The 21,792-nt window shown below is 52.0% G+C and overlaps 7 protein-coding genes across 7 annotated transcripts; 2 read left to right on the plus strand and 5 right to left on the minus strand.

Annotated features, from left to right (window-relative positions):
• Nucleotides 1-37: 37 nt before the first annotated feature.
• On the minus strand, nucleotides 38-2,026 carry BO66DRAFT_388793 (ubiquinol--cytochrome-c reductase subunit 2). The gene is made up of 4 exons (XM_025646640.1): nucleotides 1,619-2,026; nucleotides 1,354-1,528; nucleotides 420-1,279; nucleotides 38-350 (listed from the first exon to the last, which is right to left on the minus strand). The coding sequence occupies exons 1-4, from the start codon at nucleotides 1,880-1,882 to the stop codon at nucleotides 255-257; spliced, it is 1,395 nt and encodes a 464-aa protein (XP_025507508.1). The 5' UTR covers nucleotides 1,883-2,026; the 3' UTR covers nucleotides 38-254.
• A 179-nt stretch (nucleotides 2,027-2,205) lies between these two features.
• On the plus strand, nucleotides 2,206-4,877 carry BO66DRAFT_342210 (putative DNA directed RNA polymerase III subunit Rpc82). Its single transcript, XM_025644456.1, has 4 exons — nucleotides 2,206-2,372; nucleotides 2,431-2,487; nucleotides 2,609-3,412; nucleotides 3,476-4,877. Exons 1-4 carry the CDS (start codon nucleotides 2,361-2,363, stop codon nucleotides 4,475-4,477), a joined length of 1,875 nt encoding a protein of 624 aa, XP_025507509.1. The 5' UTR covers nucleotides 2,206-2,360; the 3' UTR covers nucleotides 4,478-4,877.
• Nucleotides 4,728-7,745, minus strand: BO66DRAFT_388795 (phosphate-sensing transcription factor PHO4; the record flags this gene model as incomplete). Its single annotated transcript, XM_025646641.1, has 4 exons — nucleotides 7,553-7,745; nucleotides 6,761-7,489; nucleotides 5,652-6,690; nucleotides 4,728-5,591 (listed from the first exon to the last, which is right to left on the minus strand). Coding segments are annotated over exons 2-4 (2,123 nt in total), but the record flags the coding sequence as incomplete, so codon positions are not given.
• Nucleotides 7,746-10,674: 2,929 nt separating this feature from the next.
• Nucleotides 10,675-12,710, plus strand: BO66DRAFT_388797 (uncharacterized protein). Its single transcript, XM_025646642.1, has 3 exons — nucleotides 10,675-10,792; nucleotides 10,853-11,311; nucleotides 11,373-12,710. The coding sequence occupies exons 1-3, from the start codon at nucleotides 10,717-10,719 to the stop codon at nucleotides 12,368-12,370; spliced, it is 1,533 nt and encodes a 510-aa protein (XP_025507511.1). The 5' UTR covers nucleotides 10,675-10,716; the 3' UTR covers nucleotides 12,371-12,710.
• A 552-nt stretch (nucleotides 12,711-13,262) lies between these two features.
• Nucleotides 13,263-16,011, minus strand: hsp90 (chaperone Hsp90). Its single transcript, XM_025646643.1, has 3 exons — nucleotides 15,886-16,011; nucleotides 15,501-15,793; nucleotides 13,263-15,438 (listed from the first exon to the last, which is right to left on the minus strand). Exons 2-3 carry the CDS (start codon nucleotides 15,759-15,761, stop codon nucleotides 13,591-13,593), a joined length of 2,109 nt encoding a protein of 702 aa, XP_025507512.1. The 5' UTR covers nucleotides 15,762-15,793; nucleotides 15,886-16,011; the 3' UTR covers nucleotides 13,263-13,590.
• A 1,294-nt stretch (nucleotides 16,012-17,305) lies between these two features.
• On the minus strand, nucleotides 17,306-19,667 carry BO66DRAFT_204043 (NTF2 and RRM domain protein). The gene is made up of 4 exons (XM_025642543.1): nucleotides 19,655-19,667; nucleotides 19,048-19,526; nucleotides 17,930-18,967; nucleotides 17,306-17,855 (listed from the first exon to the last, which is right to left on the minus strand). Exons 2-4 carry the CDS (start codon nucleotides 19,360-19,362, stop codon nucleotides 17,562-17,564), a joined length of 1,647 nt encoding a protein of 548 aa, XP_025507513.1. The 5' UTR covers nucleotides 19,363-19,526; nucleotides 19,655-19,667; the 3' UTR covers nucleotides 17,306-17,561.
• Nucleotides 19,668-20,809: 1,142 nt separating this feature from the next.
• Nucleotides 20,810-21,593, minus strand: BO66DRAFT_204056 (uncharacterized protein). Its single transcript, XM_025642544.1, has 3 exons — nucleotides 21,565-21,593; nucleotides 21,199-21,345; nucleotides 20,810-21,145 (listed from the first exon to the last, which is right to left on the minus strand). The coding sequence occupies exons 2-3, from the start codon at nucleotides 21,247-21,249 to the stop codon at nucleotides 20,828-20,830; spliced, it is 369 nt and encodes a 122-aa protein (XP_025507514.1). The 5' UTR covers nucleotides 21,250-21,345; nucleotides 21,565-21,593; the 3' UTR covers nucleotides 20,810-20,827.
• Nucleotides 21,594-21,792: the final 199 nt, after the last annotated feature.

Genomic DNA, 21,792 nt, shown 5'->3' on the forward strand with positions numbered 1-21,792 from the left:
GTTGGCGACTTCAACTGTAGATATACGATCGTCTATACACACTCATCTGGGCCAAGATCTCACCGCATAAGGCACGCAATGTAATAATAAGATACAATTGTATTACAGACGCACACCACTACAGCCACATCATCCCAAACGGAAAACAAGATATCTGCGGAAGGGTTGATCTAGACACAAGATGAAAGGAAACGGAAGACGCGCTTTTCCTCCAAAAGCAGAGCCAGTCTAGGATGTATTTGTTGTATACATGATTAAACGGTCAAGCCAAGGTCCTGGGCGTAGGGAAGCTGGAAGAGGTCGCCAACGGCGGTAACGGAAGCCTTGCCAGACAGGAAGGACTTGGCAACCTAAAGGGTAAGGTAACGCGGTTAGTGATTTGCTGCCATATGGACGATATTTTGGGAAAGTGAACATACCTCCTTAACCTGGGCCTCGGTGACGGCGTCAATGCTCTGGGCGACCTCGGAGATCTGGTAGGGCTTGCTGCCGTTAATGAGAGCGGAGCCAGTAGCCTCGAGACCAGTCTCGAGGTTCTGAGCGGACTCAAGAGCACGGAATTTAGCCAGAGCAACGGCCTTCTTGACGTCTTCGCTGGCAAATTCGCCAGCAGCGGCCTTCTTCAGGACATCGACGGCGCTCTTACCAGCGGAGCTGATCTGCTCGGCCTTGCCAGAGAGGGAAATGGTGAATAGACCGGCATCCGAGTAGGCGAGGTTCTTGGTCGAGGCACGGACGTGGGAGAAGCCCTGGGTGGCCTGGCCGAGAAGAGAGAAACCGGGGGTCCACTTGATAGTGGACTCACCGCCAAGGAGGGCAGCGAGAACGGAAGCCTCGGGCTTGTAGGCAGAGGTGCCGAAGGCGCCAGAGCCGGGGAAAGCCACAACGACAGCATTTCCAGCCTTGGAGGAGATGCGCTGCTCGCCACCGTAGTACTGGGAGGCGGCGCTCTGCTGGAGCTGGTACTTGGAGGAGCTACCAGCGCTGGGAGCCTCCTTGAAGAACTGGCCAACCCACTTGGAAACCTCCGCAGAGTTGGGGCCACTGCCGACGATGGCAATGTTGGACTTAGCGAACGCCTGCTGGGCGAATTCCGCGACGGCCTCAGCAGAGAGGTACTTCTCGAAAGCAGTGGTAACCGAGGGGGAGATGCTCTCACCCAGACCGCGGTGGAAAGCCACGGCGTGAGCAGCATCGATAGCCACAGCCTCGGGGTTGGCGGCAAGAGCTTGTTGTCTGTACTTGAGGGTCTTGAGGATGACCTCGCTCAACTCGTGGGCTAATAGCGCAAAAGAAATAACCATATATCAGACTTGTCTGACCGACAAATTGAAGCTTAGCGGGATGACATACCGGAGAACTTGGTCTGGGAAGCAACCTCCGCCAAAAGTTCGACGAAGTAAGGGAGGTCATTGGCGAGAAACTTAGCCTTGAGGACAACATTCTCACGCGAGTGTGTAGCGGAAACCTCACTGCCCAGCAGTTCGACCTCCCGATTGATCCGCAGCGCCGAGCGTTTGAGTGTGGACTAGTCGTTGCAAGCAAGCGTCAGTTCACTTATGTCCAAGATAGTGTGCCTGAGACCTGCAGAGCGAGCAATTAAGCCGGGAGTGCTAACCTTGAAAGCGAACTGTTCGAGAGCATCGGAGAAGCCAGGGAAGGGCTGGTAGCGAGTACCGGCCTTGGAAACGAGGGCCAGGGTGCCGGTGGGACCGGCAACCTCTCTGTTGGCGACCTTCACACCAGCAGACTCGGAGACATCATACTGGAGGCCAGGAGTAGCGGCAGATGCCATGCCTCGACGGCTGGTGGCACCGGCAGCAGAGCACTGCTTGTGAAGCGCACGGGGCGCATTTCGGCTGATGGTGGATCGCGACAGCATTATCGCATGTGTAGAAGATACAAAGGGAGGAAGGTAGATATAAAGCCGAGAGGCTCAACAGCAATTGAAGGGGGTGGGAAGGTAGAAGAGCCGAGGAGAGCTGCTGGCGGTCGTTGAACGGGTTAGAAACGATGTCTGAAAAGCTTCAAGATGCCGGCGTTGTTGATTACTCGTACTCTGATTGGCCTGAATTGGGTGTGCGGGCGGAACCGGCTTTTCCTCCTCCTCCGAGTCAGCTGAGGTCATGTGATTTAGTTATTCTTCTTACGACTGCACGTGAGTTTATTACGCCTGCGACGTGCGATAAGAAGTAACGCCAATCAGTTGTCAAGGGGGGAAAAAAAACGAAATTCCTCAAGAGTGACAATTTGAAAGGCCTTCTTCTCCCTTTACAAGTGCCTCATGCTCTTCCCCCGGTGACCTCGATTTTTGCCCTGGAGAATTGACGGCGGTGGTTCTCTAGACAACCTCTTCAAACATGGCTTCTCAAGTATGCGACAACGCTCCATTGTTAGCTCTATCCTCGTGCTAACAAACGTTTAACACAGTACGCAGCGGAGCTTTGCGCGCTCTTAGTTGAGGACAACTTTGGCGAGCTTTTTGCGGTATGCTCACAGCTCAAACCTTCGCTTCGTTCGCTTTCGATACACCCGACATCTTACAGCTACCGTGCCCCAAAAAATGTAGAAGGTGCAGTTAGACTGACTTTGCCCTCAATATGACCAGCGCATCTTTTCAATTCTTCAGCGTTATGACCGATTGTCCTTTCCCCGTCTCAAGTTCTATTCGCGCCTGTCTGACCGCCAGCTCCGTCATGGTCTCGCCGCGATGATCCAGCATCACCTCATCTATCACTATACCTCTTACGACGAGGGAGTCACCTACTACGAGCCCAACCCACAAGCTGCGTACTACCTAGTACGATCCGGTAAAATTCTCGCATTTATTCAAGACCGGCTAGGTAAGTATGCGGCAACTGTCATGTCCACCATCATGCTCCTCGGACATGCTCAAATCAGCCATCTCGAGACACTGCCCGAGTTAAGATCTGGACAATTGGAAGCGGACGGCATCAATGACGATCACGAAGGAGAGGGGGCGGGGGAACGAGTGAATGGGCATAACGTGGTCGGAGCCATCGAACAGCCAGCTTTGCTCCATCCGACATTGAAGACATTGGCATCCCATGGATATTTGATCCGGGTCCGAGATGCGCAATTTCAAAGTTATGCAGACAACGCGCTCGATGCTGAACGGGCAATCAAGTCGCGGCCCGACGTCAAACAGATGAAAGGCAAACGGCTCGAGGAAACCGTTCTAGAAGGCACACTTGCTATGCTGAGGGAAAAACTAGATGGAGATCTTACCCGTGGATTGATGCATAACGGCCTACCGCGTGGTGCCAAGAGAAGGCCTGGTAGCGGGTCTGCGGACAAGAGTGCCCGGATGGACTATGATATGGAGGACGAGGCTGAGGAGGAGAATGAGTGGTCTGATGACGACATGGGAGGGGACGCGACTCCTATGGAGGTAAAAAGCTCACCGTGCTGATTTATGCTCGTCACTGAGACTAACGGTGCTGCGTCCATCTAGTCCGGAATAGTTATCCGAGTCAACTACGAGAAACTGGACGTTGCTCTGCGGAATCGACGGTTCCTCGACCTTGCGGAGATGCACGCGTCGTCGGCCACCGCCCAAGTCTACGAATGTCTCCTGCGACGCATTGAATACCAGACCAAGCAATGTCGGGACAGCGTGGAAATCCCTCGCGAAGGAGAAGAAGGCGAGCAATACTCCGTTGCGATTGCGCTGAGTGCGGTGACGGAAGAGGTCGACCCGCAGTTAGATCTTGCGGGCTCCATCGGCCCCATGGAAATCCAGCACTCTGTCAGCAAGCGTGGAAAGAGACCTTTAGACGAAGACGGAGTTAATGGGACCAGCCATCAAGACTCCGACGCCCCTAGCCGGACCTACGAGATCGACCAGCATCTCAGTCTTCTCTCTCAACCCCCCTACAACTTGACCTCGAAGCGTGTCGTATCCGGCCTCATAACCTGGACAGTGGAGTTCCGACACCTGGCACGTAAGCTGCGGCATTTGGAACTCGAACGTGTCATCGAAGCTCGCTACGGCGATGTCGCTCTACGAGTGATCCGTGTCCTCCACGCCAAGGGCAAACTTGACGAGAAGCGCCTCCAGGAAATCAGCCTCCTTCCATTCAAGGACTTGCGGCAGGTATTAGCCAGCATGCAGTCCGGCGGATTCGTCGACTTGCAAGAAGTCCCGCGAGACGCACAGCGACAGCCGTCGCGTACAATTTACCTATGGTTCTACGATCCGGACCGGATCCGTGACAGCATCTTGGAGGACACCTACAAGGCTATGTCTCGGTGCATGCAGCGCTTACGGTTCGAGCGGAGTCGACTCAAGGAATTCCTGGAGAAGACCGAGCGCAGTGACGTCAAGGGGAACGAAGAGCGGTATTTGTCCCCGGCGGAGCTCACCCTACTAGGGCAATGGAGAAGCAAGGAGGCTTTACTGCTCGGTGAAATCACCCGGTTGGACGAGATGGTGGCAGTCATGCGGGACTACTGATGAGGGGCGATTCCAACCAATCTTGTCTCCCTGATGGCTACCCCATTCGTGATAATACGTTTCTACCCACTGATGCCACCTCATATGCCCCGTATTCAATAACTTCCCTTTATGACCATAAGCTCAGTGATGATCAATTGGTACCTGGGGCATGCGCTATCCCTGCGAAAATTGTGTAAAAAAGAAATGTCCAGTGTCTAGTAGGCCACCTGAACTATAAGAGGGAGCATGAGCTGTGCAGCAGGTTTGATTGAATATTACATTGCTCGACAGGCAGCCATTGGCCTGTTGCAGTCGCCGAGGTGTATAGTAATCCAACAACTCTGAAGCCGGATCACGTATCGAGCGAAACATCCACCCGGGTACGCCGGTTCAGACATTTACCACACCATATATAGTGACAATATTCCTGGGAGAAGGTTGCAAACCACATCCCACAAGCTACACCACATATTTAGGTGCAAATGTGAACTTCCTTTCTCGTCATATGCCTTTCCTGTTCGGCAGTATGCACCTTCGTGGATATCGTATCGCTGGGGGACAGGGACCGCTACCGGGAATACAGCTTACAACCTCAGAATCTACCTTAAGAAGAACCATTCTCTTGTTTATTAGTCACGATCGCTGCGTCCGACTGTAGATTGTACTTCCGGCCCACTCTCAACGCCCGCGGTCGCGTTGGCGTGCTTCGACTTGGCTTCCGAGTCTCGCAGGAGACTCTCCGCGATGTCCAGCTTGCCCTTAGTCTCTTCAAGCTCCTGCTGAAGGCTCTTGATGTAATCGATTGCCATCTCTACCGTGCTGGCCTTGCTAATTGGTTGATTATTCGCTTTGTCTTTTTCTTTGTCGGCTCCCTTGAGGGGGCAGGCAGCAGCCTCCTTAGCATGTTTCATTTGGATGAATGACGGAGGAATGAGTGTCTCTATCTCCTTGAGTGCGTTGTTGATGCGGTTTCTTCGTCCCTGTTCGGCCAATTTGTGGTTGGTGCGCTTTGAGCTGAGATTCTCTGCTAAGGTCTCGGGATAGGAGACGCCAGGCAGAAGGGTGCCGTCCAGAATGTGCTGATAGTTCGACTTCGATGCCAAGTACAGAGCCGATGTTTCGCTCGACATTGCTAGGAACAGAATCCGATCAGCTGACTCGTAGATCAATGGTGCGGCTAGTGAATACTTACCATCTCCACGGACTAGCGGTTGGATGCTGGGACTGATTTTGGGACGCAGGCTGGGACTAGCTTGCGAGGAACTCAAGCTCTGTCGCTTCCGCCCTATCGGACCTAGTTTGGGTGTGTCCGATTTCTTGGGCAGCGGGCCGCTTGGCGAAGGCATAGCAATTGAGCGAGGGCTGGGAGCCAAGGAGGGGTTTCTGTTGACGACCGGAGCGGAATTCGGTTCCAGAGCTGGGGTCGTACTTCCTGAGGTTTCTGACGAAACCGATTCCGCCTGCACCGTAGTTTCAATACGAGCCACCTGCGGTCTTGTGAAAGGAGCCAGCGAAGTTGCGGCCTCGGGGAGGACCACATCTTCCATTACGTCGTCATGGGGTTCCGAGATAGTGGGGGTTGATCGAGGAACTGCTTGGGTGGTCGAGACCGGTGACCGTTGAATGCGCATGAGCATCGCCGGCGTCGCAGGTTCATTTACATCTGAGGGTCGAGCTGGCTGAGGGCGAACGGCCGGCGATCTCCGCGAGTGAGGCAAAGCAGGCGGGGGCATTAAGGGCTCGGAGAGAGGCTCTGGCGAGACCGAATCTTGACCGGAGCTCTCATTGCTGGCATAACGAAGTCCACTCTCGCCGGAGGCGTGGGTGGCATTGGCAACCTGGTCTTGACTGAGGCTATTCAACAGCTCGTCGGCATTGAGGCTCATCAAGGACTTTTTGCGTGTTTGTGGCCGAACCGAGGGCGATTGCTGCTTTTTCGCACGAGCCGAGAAGGACTTTGTGCTGGACGGCTGTCGGCGATGTTTCCGTATCAGCCCCGGGGATGACTGACTGGACGCCATGGTCAGGGGATTGTCGGCAGGTGAAGGGACAAACCCCAGCTCCGACACCTGGCTGGAATGGAAAGGATAGCCACTGGAGTTCGTGTGCTGTGCCTCGAGGGCTGGTGATGTGAGGGGGGTGAAGTACTCTCCAGGAATAGTGTATTCGGGAAGACGAAACTGAGCTTCCAACGGTGTCATGGCTGGCGAGACAAGCGGGGTGTAAAGAGCCTAGAGCGAAGCGGACGTATGCATTAGCTCTCCGCAGATGCTTCCATCCATTCCCAATCAAGACGCTTACCTGTTCATCGTTCACACGGTTAAACCTTTCGTAAACTTCGCGGGTGTCGTCCGCCCGCTGCGGGAATGTAGCGGCATTTCCATGGAACTCGACACTGTTCGGAGTGGAAGGAATGACCGGTCTGCCTTGCGGGACAAAGGATTGGGACATCGACTGCGTCGGTTGAGATAACGAGTGTGACTGATCCGGGACTGACGCGTGCAGATGAGGATGGTACATGGGTGGTTTGTGTGCATAGAAGGCCGGGGTGATTGGCGCGGTCGAGAAGGACGAGCCATGTGGCTGACCTTGTTGTCCGTGATGGGTAAGGTCCAGGGCGAAATCGTTGTTGATCATGGGGCTGTACGACGAAGCGGGGGCAGTCATGTCGCCAGTATCCAAACTAACCAATTGCTCCTGCGCAGCGGCGGTCGAGACGGGCAAAGACATGGTGACAGCGTCAATCAATGGACGAGAAGCGTGATGGTCCGGTTGAGGTTGACCGTCCACGTCGGGAAACTGCATTCCGAACTCGAGGAAATTGGTGAATTCATCGTCGTTGGACGGAGGAATGTCCGACCAGGACAGGGAATGCCCTTGGTCCATGACGAAGTGGAAGGGGGTGCAGAACGGATGGAACTCCCAGCTTCTGTTCGATAAGAAAAGTGGAGCAATGGAGACGGTGAGCGGCAGACGTTTGATTGTCGACGATAGGGTGATGCGGGGAGGAAAGGAGGGACTGGGAAAGAGCTGGGCGTCGCGATTAGAATCAAGACGAAGAAGGACCAAACTAATCCAGTGAGGATCATTTACTTGAGGAGAGGAGGGCGTAGGGCACGCTCAGGAGGAAGCTTTCAGGGACATGGTGGAGGACGAAGGATGAGTAGTCAAAACAGAAAAAGAGATTATTTGCAGACTACTAGGTACCGATAGGAACGTCACTTCAACCACCAGAACAGAACTGGGAATGGTCACGCGAGAAGAAAGGTAAAAAGAGAAAAAAAAAGGAGGAGGAGGTGGTGGTGGAGGAGGAGGAGAGAAGAAGAGGAAGAAGAGGAAGAAAGAGAAGAAAGATGATTTTGAGACAGTGAACCAAAAGTGAACCACCAAAAATAAAATAAGATAATAAGAAAGGGAAGGAGGGGAGGGAGTCGGGACTTAGAGCGAGAGAGAGGAGCGGAGGAACGAGGATGAGCGGCCTGACTGGCTGGCTTCAGGACTCGGGACTACAAGTAAAAGAGAGACTCCAGGAAAAGAGAGAACCGAGAAACCTTCCAAGTTTGAAAGTCTAAAAGGCTAATAAGTTCCGCGGCACTGAGCCCAATGGCACGATTTCCGCGGATAACAGAACTACTGGAGATTGTACGAGTCTACGGAGTAGTAGTTAGACTAACTTATAACTTAGTACGTAGCCGGTAGTGATCGGGGAAAAAAGGGCCCCGGCCCAGTGGAGTCGGCGTAAAAGAGAGAGATAGGAGGGGAGATTCCCGGGTGGATCAGTTAGTTAGTTAGTTAGCAAAGTACTGTACCTACGTACTACTCATATGTATTATTGACTCAGTGAGATTACCGATATGTTACTTACTTACTTGGTACTACATACTTATTTACCTGTGTATACGCAGGTGACGATCTATGAGTATGCATCTCCAGTACTGTACTTGCTATTTATCCAAGGCTGAAAATGAGATAAATTAACATGGCCTGAGCTCAACAGCTTGATTTCCTACATCAGACCATAGGTGGTGGTGTTAGTTTCCCGGGTTTTACTTATCTATCATTTTCACCCTGCAGGCGCTTGAAGGTTGTGAGCAAAGCAACGCAAAGCAACGCAACGCCACGCCACACCGTTGGTCTGTGTTTGGGATTCAGCCCACAGCCTTCTGGGATCTTCTCACAATTCCAATCGATCCTGAATTGGTTCACGATGACAGGCTAGCGGGCTGGCTGATCAGATATTACGTTTTGGGCAAATGCCCAAGTGACCTCTAGAGCAAAAGAATTCCACCACGAGACAGGAGCGACAGAATCCGTCGGGTATGTACTGTATGTACATACAAGTTTGCTGCACCTCAAGAATAAGAATTATAATAATGATGAGTTATGTTTCATCGTACCTGTTAGCCGACCTTGTCTGCTTTAGGTCGTACATTAGTCTCCCTGCCGGTCCATTAGCGAGCTGAATTCATTTGACCGGTGGTCCGGTGGTACTCCCTAGCAACTTATCAGTCTGGTGCCTGGCTTAGGATGCCGGCACGGGAAGGAGTAGTCTGCAGCATTGGTCTCCGGTCATAGTTATTAGAGGTTAGGTAAGAAGCTGGAAAGAACTTACTTATAATGCCTCAAATAACATTGAGAGTTGCGCAGATTGAGAGAAAAGGATGCAGTGTACGGAGTACCGAAGAGATGTGCCAATCCTAGCCCGACGGTGGATGGGAGTTCTAGATTTGTCTCTTTTAGCACAGAGTAGTTCTGGTGGGGAAAAGATCAGGAAAGAAAAAAGAGACAAACTAAGGAAGAACACACCCCGAGACGAGCAGCCCTAGAGAAATTGGATACGGGAGGATGTACGGAGTACTGTAAGTTATAACTACCGATATATAATACTAAATATTCATATGTACTAATATTTCAAGCTAGTGTATGGACCTTTTTTGCCACTACCTTACTTAGGTAGACACCTACTTCATCGTACTCATACTTACCTAGTAGTCTCTACAGAGAAGTCTTATGGTTTGAATGAATCCGTATGTATTGCATGTCATCTCAGCGAGCCTGAATGGTCAGCGAACCACTTTCTCTTTCTCTCTCCCCCACTACGTTATTGGGGTTAAGCACAAAACCCGGCCGCCGCGGGCGGGAGAGGAGGGTTTCGAATTTGGTTCCTCTCACATTCCTGGCAATTGCAAGCCGATTTGAGTAATGGAAACCCGCTGCAGTGTGCTGTGATAAGAGCACGGGCCAACCAAAGATCCCCATCTTCTACGTATTATGTAACGTTAAGTGGTCGTTTCACTCTGGAGATGAGCTTACATAACTTGTCATGTGCGGGGTCTGGTGACTGAGATGTGACATGCCATGAGGATGATGACATAAAACACCAATTAACAATTACTTAACCAATGTAAGAGTAAGTTAGGTTAAGACAACCTAACAACAATATCCTGGTGCTAGCATCAAAACACCGCCCTCCCCCGCCCTTCCCCCCCCCCGGCACCACCACCACCACCACCACGGTATGGGTATATATTCTACTTGGGCATTTACTCTTTTTATCTGGTGATTCACAACTATTGCTTTGCCCCACGATGAGGCCACCGGTGCCGGACCTTGCGGTACCGCGATCCCGCAAAGCCTCGCTTGAACAGCAGTGGACCGATCCCCGCAGTACCGCCCCCGCTACCTTCTTCCTGGCCCGCAGCAGCAGTCATATCACCGATTCCGATAGGGAGCTTTCCCCCGACCAAGTTAATCGTCCCGCGGAGAATATATTTGGGGTACAGAGTCTGGAGGAAACGGATATTCCAAAAGACATTCTTTCGAATTTGTCTTGCAACCGCCAGCCTGACCTGGAGGAGTCTGTCGCCCGCACTCATCAGCCTCTGGTTCGAGATGAGGAAGAGGAGCGTGAAGCCCGCCAGACAATCCGTCGCAGGTCGACCTTGAAGCCTTCAGATATGCTTACGACCAGCTCAGTAAAACCCTTTCGGCCTTCTCCTGAGGGACTTTCCTCGCGACCGCTGACCCCTTTGACTTTCGATAACCCGGATGACCACTCATCCCTGCCAAGTAGTCCCCGATCCATTTCTAATCATTCCATGCGCCATCTTGATGATATTTCAATCACCGATGATTTGAGTAGTCAGGCCGTGGCCTCCGGAGAAGAAGAAGAAGAAGATGATGATGATGATGACTATCGCATAGCGCATTATCCTGTTTCAGACAACACATCCCAACTGATCATGCCAAGCATCAAGATGCCCAGTCGGAAACCCTTCACAGATCGTGGGAAGGCTCTAGGTCGATTGAAGGTTTTGATCGCAGGTGCATCTGGTAGGCTGGGAACCATCAATGCTACTACCGAGAAAGGGATGCTGATATAAAGGTTACAAGGATTGGGAAAGTCATCTCTCATCCAGTCTATAGTTCAGGCCTGCGATGACATTGTGCACATGGACGATTTTGCCTCGGCCTCCCCTACTAGAATATCACGGCCTTCCATTAAATCTTCTCGCACGTCCCACATCTTCAGGTTTCCACAAGTGGCCATCACGGAAATATACGCTAGTACCAAGCCCTATCCGTCGTGGTGGTCGGATTTGGAGGACTCGCGTGTGCTCCGGCGGAGGAAAAGCACAGGTGATGTTGTTCTGGAGCGCAACATTTGCTTTGTAGATACTTCAGCCACGTCTATGGGTCGATCGGAGCAGACTGATTCGGTCATACAATATATCCGCCAGCAACTGTCTCGAGCAACCACCGCCATCGATGCCCTGAACCATGATTTCCAGAATTTACTCGCTGGCAACGGTGGGACTCAAGTGGATGCTGTTCTTTACCTCATCTCAAAAGGTGAGTAGTTCGAACTTTTCCAGGTCTTCAACGGCCGTGATAACAGCCAACACTTTCTTAGAAACCCTCCTCGCCGATATGGAGTACATTCAAAGGCTCTGTGATTGGACCAATGTCATCCCCCTCATCGCTAAATCAGATCTTTTGACCGACGAGAATATCTTCGCTCTAAAGTCTTCATTCCAGAAGCACGCTCAGAAATTGTCCATCAAGCCTTTTCTTCTAGGCGAGTCCAGCACAGACACGGAAGACATCAATGGTCACCTACCTTTCGCGGTATCTTCCGCCAAAGCCAGTAACGACGATGTAATGGATGCCAGCACCCTTATGAGCCCAGACTATGTCCAACCTCTGGTGCCCTCGGAACTAATGTTGCTGGTTCGACGGGTTTTTGATAGGGAGAACGTTGCCTGGATGCGGCATTCCGCTGCAAAGAAGCTAGCCCTTCAACAGCAGGAAAGACCTTCGCAGGAGCAGCTGCAGCAGGAGGAGCAGAGTCATCTCCCTCTGAGCGCTCTCACACTCGCACACAGTGTTCACCGCGGCTCTCCCACTTACACCATGGCTCGGCTCGCGGACCACACCCGTCAGGAGGAGCGCTTGGCTCGAGTGCAGCTGGCCAGGTGGGCTTCGGATTTGCAGCAAAGCCTTCAGAACGAACGAGACAGATATGCCGCGATGGCCCAGGGCGAACGCGCCATCTGGCTCACGGAACGTATCGGGGAGTGTGTCGTAGAGGGATCGTTGATTCCTATCACCCAAACCCCGGGCTTCTGCGGCCTCCACAGGCCTACTGAGAAAGCTGGTGGCGGTGGGGTAGTCCGCCGGACTGTTAACGGACACAACGTGGAGTACCAGGTCGCTCGCCTCAGCCCCCAAGACCCGCTAGGCCTCGTACGATGGTACGAGGACCTCCGGCGACGTGGGTGGACCGTCGTCCAGGTTGTAGGGAGCTTCGGGGTAATTGGCGGGCTCGCATTTTGTTTAGCCAAGGCCTGTGGGTTTCCCTCACGCAACCTGTGCGAATGGCACCTGGACTGGTACAACACCAGCAACTAACTAAGGATGATGCCGTCCGTTACCTTCCCGCTTCAGCCTTTCAGTTCATACTGATGAACGAGCCCCACCCTTATAACTCATTCCCACATCACAACTCCAAAATCCTGGCTTTATCTTCGCTCTAGACTTCGCTGGACTATTACAGTTCTCAAGAAGCGTGCTGCCTTCATGCCCCTCTATTACCCATCTACATATGCTGCCAAGGGGGGCTTATTGTCCTCATGTCCTCATGTCCCATTGACCCAATACCATTCACCTCACTTTGTCTTCGGCGTTTCAAGGTTATCGGCCCGTGTTATCAATTTGCTCTAGCATATATTTGTTCACTGCACTTCCGCCCCCCCCCCCTCCCCCCCACAATCTCTCGCTCAATACCGCATTTCATGCCCCTTGATGACCTGTCGATTCACCCAAATATATAACTCCGTAGGATGCTTACGCACCCGGCTTCGGCCAACCTCTTGTATCATCTAGTCTCAAACTCCCTCATCTCTGAATAGTACCTTTGTGATCAAATCCAATGTGGCTGAAGGAGATATATCCTCTTCGGAGTAGAAGATACAAGGCACCGAAAAGCCGCTTGGCGGTCTACTTGGTGTAGCGGAAGTATTGGCCATCTTGAACAATGTCTTAATCTGCAGGTGCTGAAACTGTATGGAAATATATCCATCCATCTCTGAACTCGTGCGGGTGAACCAGGAAAGATCACGTGGCTAGGTTACTTGGGGATTCCAATAATACCTTTGGCTTTCTGCCCAAGCTTCATGCACCATAAAGCTAGGCCCTTTCTTAGATTACGTACCAGACGTATGGGTTATCATAACGCCGGGCTGCAGAGAATAAGACAGTATACGAGGAGGGCATCATTACACACAAGAGAAGTTTTTTTTTTCTCCAATAGAAATCTACTGATCTGAAGATTCCCCTGCCTGAATGAACAAGTAGTGTAAGTGATTTGATCAGAACAGACATATTTTGATTTGATAAACTGAAGTGAAGAAAGAAACGCTCAAAACGCCATAAGGAATTCACATAGTGAATCAGGGAGGTGGGGTAATAAACGAAGAGAATAAACAAAGGGAGACCCTTCGCTGTTCCTATTAGAGCAATATTGGTTCAGTGATTAACATATAGATCCCTGAGGCTAATACCGCTGGAACTAGTGAGGGTCATCAAACGCATATGAGCTTCGTGAAGGAGTTAAGCTTTGCGCACGACATTTAGTCGACCTCCTCCATGGAGGACTCGCCGGCGGCGGCGGCAGGAGCAGCCTCCTCGGTGGCAGTCTCCTCGGTGGCCTCGGCCTCCTCATCGATGTTCAGACCGAGGGAGACGAGCTTGTGGATACGCTCAGCGAAGCTGGCGGGCTCCTCAATGGTGAAACCGGACACAAGAAGGGAGGTCTCGAAGAGCAGCTGAGTGATGGACTTGACGGTGCGGTCGCTCTCACCATCAGTCTCGACCTTCTTCTTGAGCTCCTTGACGATGGAGGACTTGGGAGAGATCTCAAAGGTCTTCTTAGAGGACATGTAAGAGCTCATGGAGGTGTCACGGAGAGCCTGGGCCTTCATGATACGCTCCATGTTGGCGGACCAACCGAATTGACCCGTACGGATGGCGCAGGGAGCACCAACGAGCTTGTGGGAGACAACGACCTTCTCGACCTTGTCGCCGAGGATGTTCTTGAGGCTCTTGGCAAGAGACTCGTACTCCTTCTCCTCCTTCTCACGCTCGGCCTTCTCCTCCTCGGTCTCCTCGAGCTCGAAGTCCTTGGTGATGTCGACGAGCTTCTTACCATCGAACTCCTTCAGCTGAGTGAAGGCGTACTCATCAATGGGGTCAACCAGGAAGAGAACCTCAAAGTTCTTCTGCTTGAGGCTATCCAAGAAGGGAGACTTGGCAACGGCCTTGATGGACTCGCCAGTGATGTAGTAGATCTGCTTCTGGTGCTCGGGCATGCGAGTGACGTAGTCGGCAAGGGAGGTGGACTCATCACCAGACTTAGTGGACTGGTAGCGGAGGAGCTTAGCGAGAGTCTGACGGTTCTGAGCATCCTCGTGGATACCAAGCTTGATGTTCTTGCTGAAAGCAGAGTAGAACTTGTCGAACTGCTCGCGGTCCTCAGCGATCTCAGTGAAAAGCTCGAGGGTCTTCTTGACAATGTTCTTCTTGATGACCTTCATGATCTTGTTCTGCTGGAGAGTCTCACGGGACAGGTTGAGAGGAAGGTCCTCAGAGTCGACAACACCCTTGACGAAGCTGAGCCACTCGGGGATGAGGTCAGTAGCATCATCGGTGATGAAGACACGGCGAACGTAGAGCTTGATGTTGTTCTTGGTCTTCTTGGTCTCGAACAGGTCGAAGGGAGCACGCTTGGGAACGTAGAGGATGGCACGGAACTCAAGCTGACCCTCAACGGAGAAGTGCTTGACAGCAAGGTGATCCTCCCAGTCATTGGAGAGGGACTTGTAGAAAGCAGCATACTCTTCCTGAGTGATGTCGGCGGGGTTGCGAGTCCAGATGGGCTTGGTCTTGTTGAGCTCCTCCTCCTCGATCTTGCTCTCCTTGACGGTCTTGGTCTTCTTCTCCTTCTTCTCTTCCTCCTCGTCATCGACCTCCTCGATCTTGGGCTTCTTCTCGTCACCCTCTTCCTCCTTGGACTCAGCCTCCTCATCGGGGACCTCCTTCTCGGTCTCCTTCAGGACGTGGAGGTAGATGGGGTAGGAGATGAACTCGGAGTGCTTGCGGACAACCTCCTTGATGCGGCTCTCGTTGAGGTAGTCGGTCTGCTCATCCTTCAGGTGGAGGATGATCTTGGTACCACGGCCAAGCTGCTCACCCTCGGTGTCCTGGGTGAGAGTGAAGGTACCACCGGCAGCGGACTCCCAGATGTACTGCTCGTCATCGTTGTTCTTAGAGACGACAGTGACGCGGTCGGCAACCAGGTAAGCAGAGTAGAAACCGACACCGAACTGACCGATCATGGAGATATCAGCTCCAGCGGAGAGGGCTTCCATGAACTGCTTAGTACCGGAGCGAGCGATGGTACCGAGGTTGTTGATCAAGTCCTAGAATGGCATGGTTAGCTGTGTGTTACTCCAGAAGAATTGACCAACGGGATCGAACTTACAGCCTTGGTCATACCAATACCGGTATCACGGATGGTCAGGGTCTTGGCCTCCTTGTTGGGAATGATGTCGATACGGAGATCCTTGCCCGAGTCGAGCTTGGAGGGGTCCGACAGGGACTCATAGCGGATCTTGTCCAAAGCATCAGAGGCGTTGGAGATCAATTCACGGAGGAAGATCTCCTTGTTGGAGTAGACAGTGTTGATGATCAGCGACAAGAGCTGAGAGATCTCAGCCTGGAACTCAAAGGTTTCGGCAGACATGATGATGGTAGGAAGAGAAAGCGGATGAGATTCTAGTAGTAGAGAGTGTGGTTAGTTCGTCACTTCCGCCATATTGAGTGAGAGATGAGTTGATGGTGAGGCGTGGAAGGAAGAATATACTCACAAGAAAACGTAGTACGAAGGTGAAGAGGTATCACAAAGTTCTTTCTAATAGAATTGAAGAAGAAGAGAGATGGCGGGAGGAGGGGAAAATAGGAAGATAGGTTTGTAATGGAAGAGAGGTATAGAGGGTAGAGGGGTTGTAGGATGTAGAGAGAAAGAGAGATTGAGAGGTGAGTTGGTAGAAGAGGGAAAAAATAGCAAGCTTGGGAGGAGGGGAGGGGAGGGGGGGTGTGTGAAAAGATGGGTTAGCAGTTTCCAGGCGGACAGCGGGCACCTTATGCTTGCGGCGGCGGAACACAAAATTTGGCTCGATTCTATTCTATGGACTTCTACAGTGGTCTCCGCTGGTCTTTGGTGGTCTCTGGCGCTCTTTGACTTCCCCAGGATCTTCCAGTCCGTTCCACACATTCAGATTGTGTTCCTGAATGACTGATCTAGACGGTTCGATCTGTTGTTGTCAATGGGTGCATACCCAAACACCCAATACTAACTGTGTGTTTACCCCTACTCCGTACGCTGGACTTGCTCTGTCTGTGCATCCATTGCTGTAGTTACGTGAGTTGAGGGACAAACGGATGACTCAGACCGCTGCCTGAGAACCGAGGCGCTTAATCTAGAACGTTCCGCTCCACTCCACCACTAGTTAGTCCCAACACAGTAAGTTACTACCGTACTGTACTAGAGCTGAGGTACCTAGTACGGTACACTCACTAACTAACTTAGGTTACCTTACTCATACCCGCCCAGTCGCCTCTTTCATGTCAAGATCAATCAGTCAATGAGCCTTGCCTCGCCCGCCGCCGCCGCCGCCACCGTCTTTTTGCCTCTCGTTCACTAGTTAGACCTTTTTTTGTAAATAGTTCAAGGTCATTGTTTGGAGTCATCCATTGCCGTCAACTCCCAGGTCTTTCTTTTCCTTTAATTGGCAGTGAGGACATACTGAAACTGCTTTTATTCAACTGCATTTACTTCTCCTGGCCACCATGATTTTGTGCACTTGTGGGCGTCGTAGAGCAAACCCACTCGCAATTCACGAAGATGGTCTCACCCATGGTTCATTCTCAAAAAAGCTTACCAGTCCTACTTCAAGCCACGGCCCTCACCATAGCAATTACCCGCAAATCATCGCCGGCAAGGGAAGAGACACACTTCGGGACACCGTCTAGTTCAAGAAGCTGAAAAACATGGACCATATCATGACGGGCAATAAGCTCGCTATGCTGGAGAGGTAGGACACATTCACAAAGGTCATGAAAACACAATAAATCAGTAGAAAACCAGAGTCAGATAGACGACCAAGAACTGCCCAGTTAGGAAATGATAAGACAACTTTTCCAACCGCTAATATGCATCGTGCCAGAGCAGGGCCACATAACACATGTCATTATTCAGTAAATGGGAAAGGGAGGGGGAAGTAATACATGTCCTGGATCGCCGTGAGCATCTAAAAACATAGGATGGTCCGAAACCAGGATGGAAGGGCTAGAGAAAATCGTTCATGACCAGATAAAGAGATACAGAAGAGAAAAAGAAGGCCATAGACAGCTTTGACCTCACTGAAATACTTTCCGTCATTCCTCAGGCAAGAAACCTGGATTCGTGGAGGTTGTTGAGATTTTGAAGAAGAATTCATATTTTTTTCTCGGTTTCTTTGTTCGTCAGTACGTTGCTGTGGCTTTAAGCAGTCTGGGTTTGGTTGCGACCCTTGGCATTGACATTGCCGCCACGGCCGCGAGGAGCAAAGCCTCCGCGCCCATCACGCTGGAAGCCGCCGCGACCCTGGCTGCCGACACGGTCTCCACGACCACGGCCAGCGCCACCACGGCCAGCATAGCTACCGTTACCACCGTAGGCATTAGTGCGAGCACGGCGCTCCTCAACGTAAATCTGCTCGCTTCCGATCTGGTGGGGATTGGCAGCAACAGCGGCGTTGTAGCCGGCAGCATCGCCGAATTCAACAAAGGCGCAGTTCTACATGGGGGACAGAGAAGGTTAGCGTCGACAATCACACTAAAATATAGGGCCAGGCGAGAGCAATTGCATACCTTTTGGCGGCTCACATCGAAGTGCTTGAGCTTCCCAAAGCGAGATAGAGTCTGCTTGAGCAAACTGGCATCGACCTTTTCCGTGACATTCTTGATGTAAGCAAGAACATTCTGCTCATCAGCCGCGCGAGACTGGGACTTCTTGTGGTCGTGACCAGCGGTTTGCCAACCGGCTCCATCGTTAGAGGAGGGCTGGCTGGGAGCGGACTCAGCAGCGGGAGCGGGAGCGGGAGCGGGAGCTGCGGCGGGAACGGGAGCTGCGGCTTGGGACGAGCTGGCAGAAGCAGCAGCAGGGGCAGCAGCAGGCTTTACTGGAGCGACAGGAATGGCGGGAACCACGGGCACGGTGGCGCCGGACTTGGATGCGATGTTGGCCCAAGTCTTGGGAAGAGCCTTGGCCGCGGGGGCGCTCTCCTTAGCGGGGGCAGGGGCCTCCTTCGGCTCGGGAGCAGGAGTGGGCTCGGGGGTCGCGGGTTCCTCAACCTTGGGCGCTTCAGCAGCAGCGGCGGGCTCAACAGCCTCGACAGCAGCCTCAACTGGGGCCTCCTGAGCCTCGGCGCCATTGGTCTGGGGAGCCGACTGCTCAGCGGGTACTTCCTCGACATTCTGCTCGGCTTGCTCAAGCTTCTGATCAACCTGAGCAGCAGCTGTCTCATTGTCGACCTGAGACTCCTCAACCTGGGGCTCTTCCGCAGCCGGGACAGGGACAGCCTCAGGCTCAGCCTCAGGTTGGGCGGGCTCTTCAGCAGTAGGCTCATCAGCTGGAGCGGTGGGAGCGGCAGCGGGGGCAGCCTCTTCGGTCTCCAGCTCCTCTTCAACATCAACCAGGTAACGGAAAATATCGTTCAGGACATAGTAACCATTGGGCTGCTCGGCCAGGACAAAACTCTGCACGAACTTGCGAGAAGGCTCCAATTTGTTGGAGATTTCGCCAATGACGGAGACGAGGATGTTGTCGAACGACGCCTGCGAGTCAACGTTCAGGACACGAACTTTGCAGTCTTGGAAGTCCAACTGCTTGATCTTCTCATTGATAGCCTGAAAATACATCTAACGTCAGCAATTGCTCATTCCCGATAGCGCGGATGCGATGACTCGCTCAATTGGAGTGCACCTACCTTCTGACCCACTGCAACTGGGACGCTCTCCGCCTCCGTTCCAAAGACGAATTGGGAGCGTTTAGAATAGAAGAACTGGAGCTTCTCCGGACTACGGCTCATGTTGGTATAGTACTGCTCGACAAAGTACCAACCAACCTCATCCTTAGCAATGCCATTCTTCTGTTCGGTCGAGGGCGCGTTCGAGGGAGTGGTAGACTGCGCAGGCTGGAAGTTGGCAGCGCTGTTCACATTGGCATGGGTGTGGTTGTAGGAATCGGGGTACGCATGTTGCGCAGGGTAGCCGTTCAAAGGAGCCTGGGTCGTGTCGGCCATTGTGTGCTGAATCAGAATTTGAGGATTGAGAAACGATGAAGGTGAAGGACGAGGAGGCGTAAATCGCAAGAGCCCAAGGTATAAAGGCTATCAGAACCGAGCTTTATGTGACAGAAAGAAAATAGTGGCGGTGGAGCTCTATCGGGGAGACGCTTTTCACTCGTCTATGAAGCTCTTTGTTAATATTCAACGTGCTTTGGAGATATGGCGTCAGATGAGGGACGAGAGGAAAAAGGCGGAAGCAAAAAGTAATTCATGAATGTGCGATGTTAGAAACGAGGGAGCTGCTCACTGGGTATGCAACAAGCTAGACAAGAAGGACAGAAACAACAATTATGTTCAAGATGTTTGCGCGTCGAAGTCGTCGAAGTGTGAAATAGAAGAGGAAGTCTTGTGCGATTCGGATTTAGACAAAGTGCGGTGCGAAAGGAAAGCCTGAGGAAGAAGTAGATAAAAAAGAGAATTGGGGCGAGAACTTAGGCGTCAAATGGCTGGAAGAAGAATCTGAGAAGCAAGAGAGATTTGAGTGAGGAGCAAGCTGTTAGTGGTTGACGGAGATGGTTTGAGGAAGTGGTGAATATAAGAGGTTGGTTGGTAAGTTAGTGGATGGAAAGGCCTGCTTGGTGCTGGGAGCATCGAACCCAGAAAAGCCCGCTCGGCAGTATGCTCACCGCCTGTCGAATCCAGGCCAGTTGACACCCGAGGCAAGAAATAGTCCCGAACAATAACTTTATGTCTTCGGATAGCTTTCGAATTATGGATGATATATACTTTGTGAGGTCGTGAATCAGTGGTGCCCAGGTCCTAATCAAATATTTAAGGTGTTCCAGGCGAGAGCTCATGCCCACCTGCATGTCGGGAGGAACCATTCTGGGGTATTGCTACCCACCAATCAACCGTCCAGGCAGACTCATTTGACAGGTGTGATCGTTTGCCGTGGATTAGAAGAAAATCTCATCGAGGAATGGTATTTCCAGGCGTATCTACGTGTCTTGGCCTGGCTGAGAGCAACTGTACGACCAATGATAATTGACCACCACTTCGATCCCCATTCTAGAGGTAAGTACATATGGCAGTGATCTGTTCACTCGGCTATACATCTGAAGAAACACAAGCACTGCCTTTCAAGTATAACATCAAGTACTCCAAGGATCTTTCACATAAGTCAGATGTAACGAACAAGTAGATTCATGGAATATGTAATGGCAGCCACAAGAGGCATTGAATTCGCAGAAACAGAACAGCTGGCTCGAGGCAGGGGTATGAAAACAGATATTAGACAGGCTTCTCATCCAGAAAGTGATAAATATCAGACGCGTTTGAAAGGGTTCCGTCGCACCCGATACCGACAGGCGGAGGGAAGAAGTGACTTTGGGTCCCAGGGTGCGAGGGTTCCGATCACAAAAAACCATAAGAGTCATGCACGGTAAGGGTCGACATCTCAAAAAAGGCACCGAGATTCATATCAAGGGGACGCAGTCGAGTCGACAACGGCCTTCTCATTCAAGGTGGGCTCGCGCATGATGGCATCCTGGCCTGTCATTCTTCGGTCGAGGGCGCGCTCGACTTTCGCTCCCAGCGCCAATTTGCTGAGGTTGTCGCTCTTCTCGGGGGTGGGAACAAAGCGCTGCTTCAGCAGGGGCTTGTTCTCCAATCGCTCCAAGCCGTCCCGCAGATGGTGAAAGTCGGCCAGTCGGGGATCCCCACTGGGCAGACTCGAGAGATCCGATGACGCAACCGAGGGGCTCCCGCTCACAGTCGAGAATCTCTTCGACGTCCGGTTCTAAAGCCTCCGGTCAAAATCCAAGCACCATATTCCGGGAGTAATAGGCTTACAGATTGAGCCATGATTGGTCTTTCGGAGTCGAGCGAGGTGTGTCTGGCCATAACTGGACAGGGAGGATCCCTAAGGAAGGGGTGGGGAGTGGAAAATTGAGTAAACTTCCGCTGCTGGCAGTTGCGCAATGAGGTAGGTTATTGTGACTAGACGTGGGTTTAATTAAACATGATTAGCGATTGACGGGTTCACTGCACTGATACATAGGGGCATGAGGGCAGAGAATGTCATAATACTAAGGAGGTCATTGCGATCTCTCCTTTCATATGGAAACTTAACAAGACGGCGGGGATAAAATCTAGCACTGGCACCCACGCTAAAAGGAAATCGGACGGGCGAAATAGGGCTTGCGCAAGTATGCATACCTCTTAAGGGGTCACAGTCGGAAAGGGGCGACGCGACACTATTGTCTGTTCTTCTACCGGAGGAACGATGAGGAATAGGGGAACAGTTGCGTAAGAATTAGGGGAAGATAGAGAGATAGAGTATGTCTGTGAGAAAGCGCGAGAGAGAAGGATGTTATAAGAGAAAAAAAGAGGAGTGGAGGACAAGGGTAAAGTAAAGGTAGTAAGCAAGAAACCGGAGGTAGGCGG

This window comes from Aspergillus aculeatinus (genome assembly GCF_003184765.1).
Source record: "Aspergillus aculeatinus CBS 121060 unplaced genomic scaffold BO66scaffold_6, whole genome shotgun sequence".
In the NCBI taxonomy this organism is placed as follows: Eukaryota; Fungi; Ascomycota; class Eurotiomycetes; order Eurotiales; family Aspergillaceae; genus Aspergillus; species Aspergillus aculeatinus.

Coding starts and splice junctions, on each gene's coding strand:
- BO66DRAFT_388797 (XM_025646642.1), top strand. CDS start 10,717: ATGCCCAGTCGGAAACCCTTCACAGATCGTGGGAAGGCTCTAGGTCGA. Junction 10,793..10,852: donor TTTGATCGCAGGTGCATCTG/GTAGGCTGGGAA, acceptor AAAGGTTACAAG/GATTGGGAAAGTCATCTCTC. Junction 11,312..11,372: donor TCTTTACCTCATCTCAAAAG/GTGAGTAGTTCG, acceptor ACACTTTCTTAG/AAACCCTCCTCGCCGATATG.
- BO66DRAFT_204043 (XM_025642543.1), bottom strand. CDS start 19,362: ATGGCCGACACGACCCAGGCTCCTTTGAACGGCTACCCTGCGCAACAT. Junction 18,968..19,047: donor CAGTTGCAGTGGGTCAGAAG/GTAGGTGCACTC, acceptor ATGTATTTTCAG/GCTATCAATGAGAAGATCAA. Junction 17,856..17,929: donor TCGATGTGAGCCGCCAAAAG/GTATGCAATTGC, acceptor TCCCCCATGTAG/AACTGCGCCTTTGTTGAATT.
- BO66DRAFT_204056 (XM_025642544.1), bottom strand. CDS start 21,249: ATGGCCAGACACACCTCGCTCGACTCCGAAAGACCAATCATGGCTCAA. Junction 21,146..21,198: donor GACCAATCATGGCTCAATCT/GTAAGCCTATTA, acceptor CGGAGGCTTTAG/AACCGGACGTCGAAGAGATT.
- BO66DRAFT_388793 (XM_025646640.1), bottom strand. CDS start 1,882: ATGCTGTCGCGATCCACCATCAGCCGAAATGCGCCCCGTGCGCTTCAC. Junction 1,529..1,618: donor TCGAACAGTTCGCTTTCAAG/GTTAGCACTCCC, acceptor TGCAACGACTAG/TCCACACTCAAACGCTCGGC. Junction 351..419: donor CCGAGGCCCAGGTTAAGGAG/GTATGTTCACTT, acceptor CTTACCCTTTAG/GTTGCCAAGTCCTTCCTGTC.
- hsp90 (XM_025646643.1), bottom strand. CDS start 15,761: ATGTCTGCCGAAACCTTTGAGTTCCAGGCTGAGATCTCTCAGCTCTTG. Junction 15,439..15,500: donor GTATTGGTATGACCAAGGCT/GTAAGTTCGATC, acceptor ATGCCATTCTAG/GACTTGATCAACAACCTCGG.
- BO66DRAFT_342210 (XM_025644456.1), top strand. Junction 2,488..2,608: donor ACTTTGGCGAGCTTTTTGCG/GTATGCTCACAG, acceptor CAATATGACCAG/CGCATCTTTTCAATTCTTCA. Junction 3,413..3,475: donor GGGACGCGACTCCTATGGAG/GTAAAAAGCTCA, acceptor GCGTCCATCTAG/TCCGGAATAGTTATCCGAGT.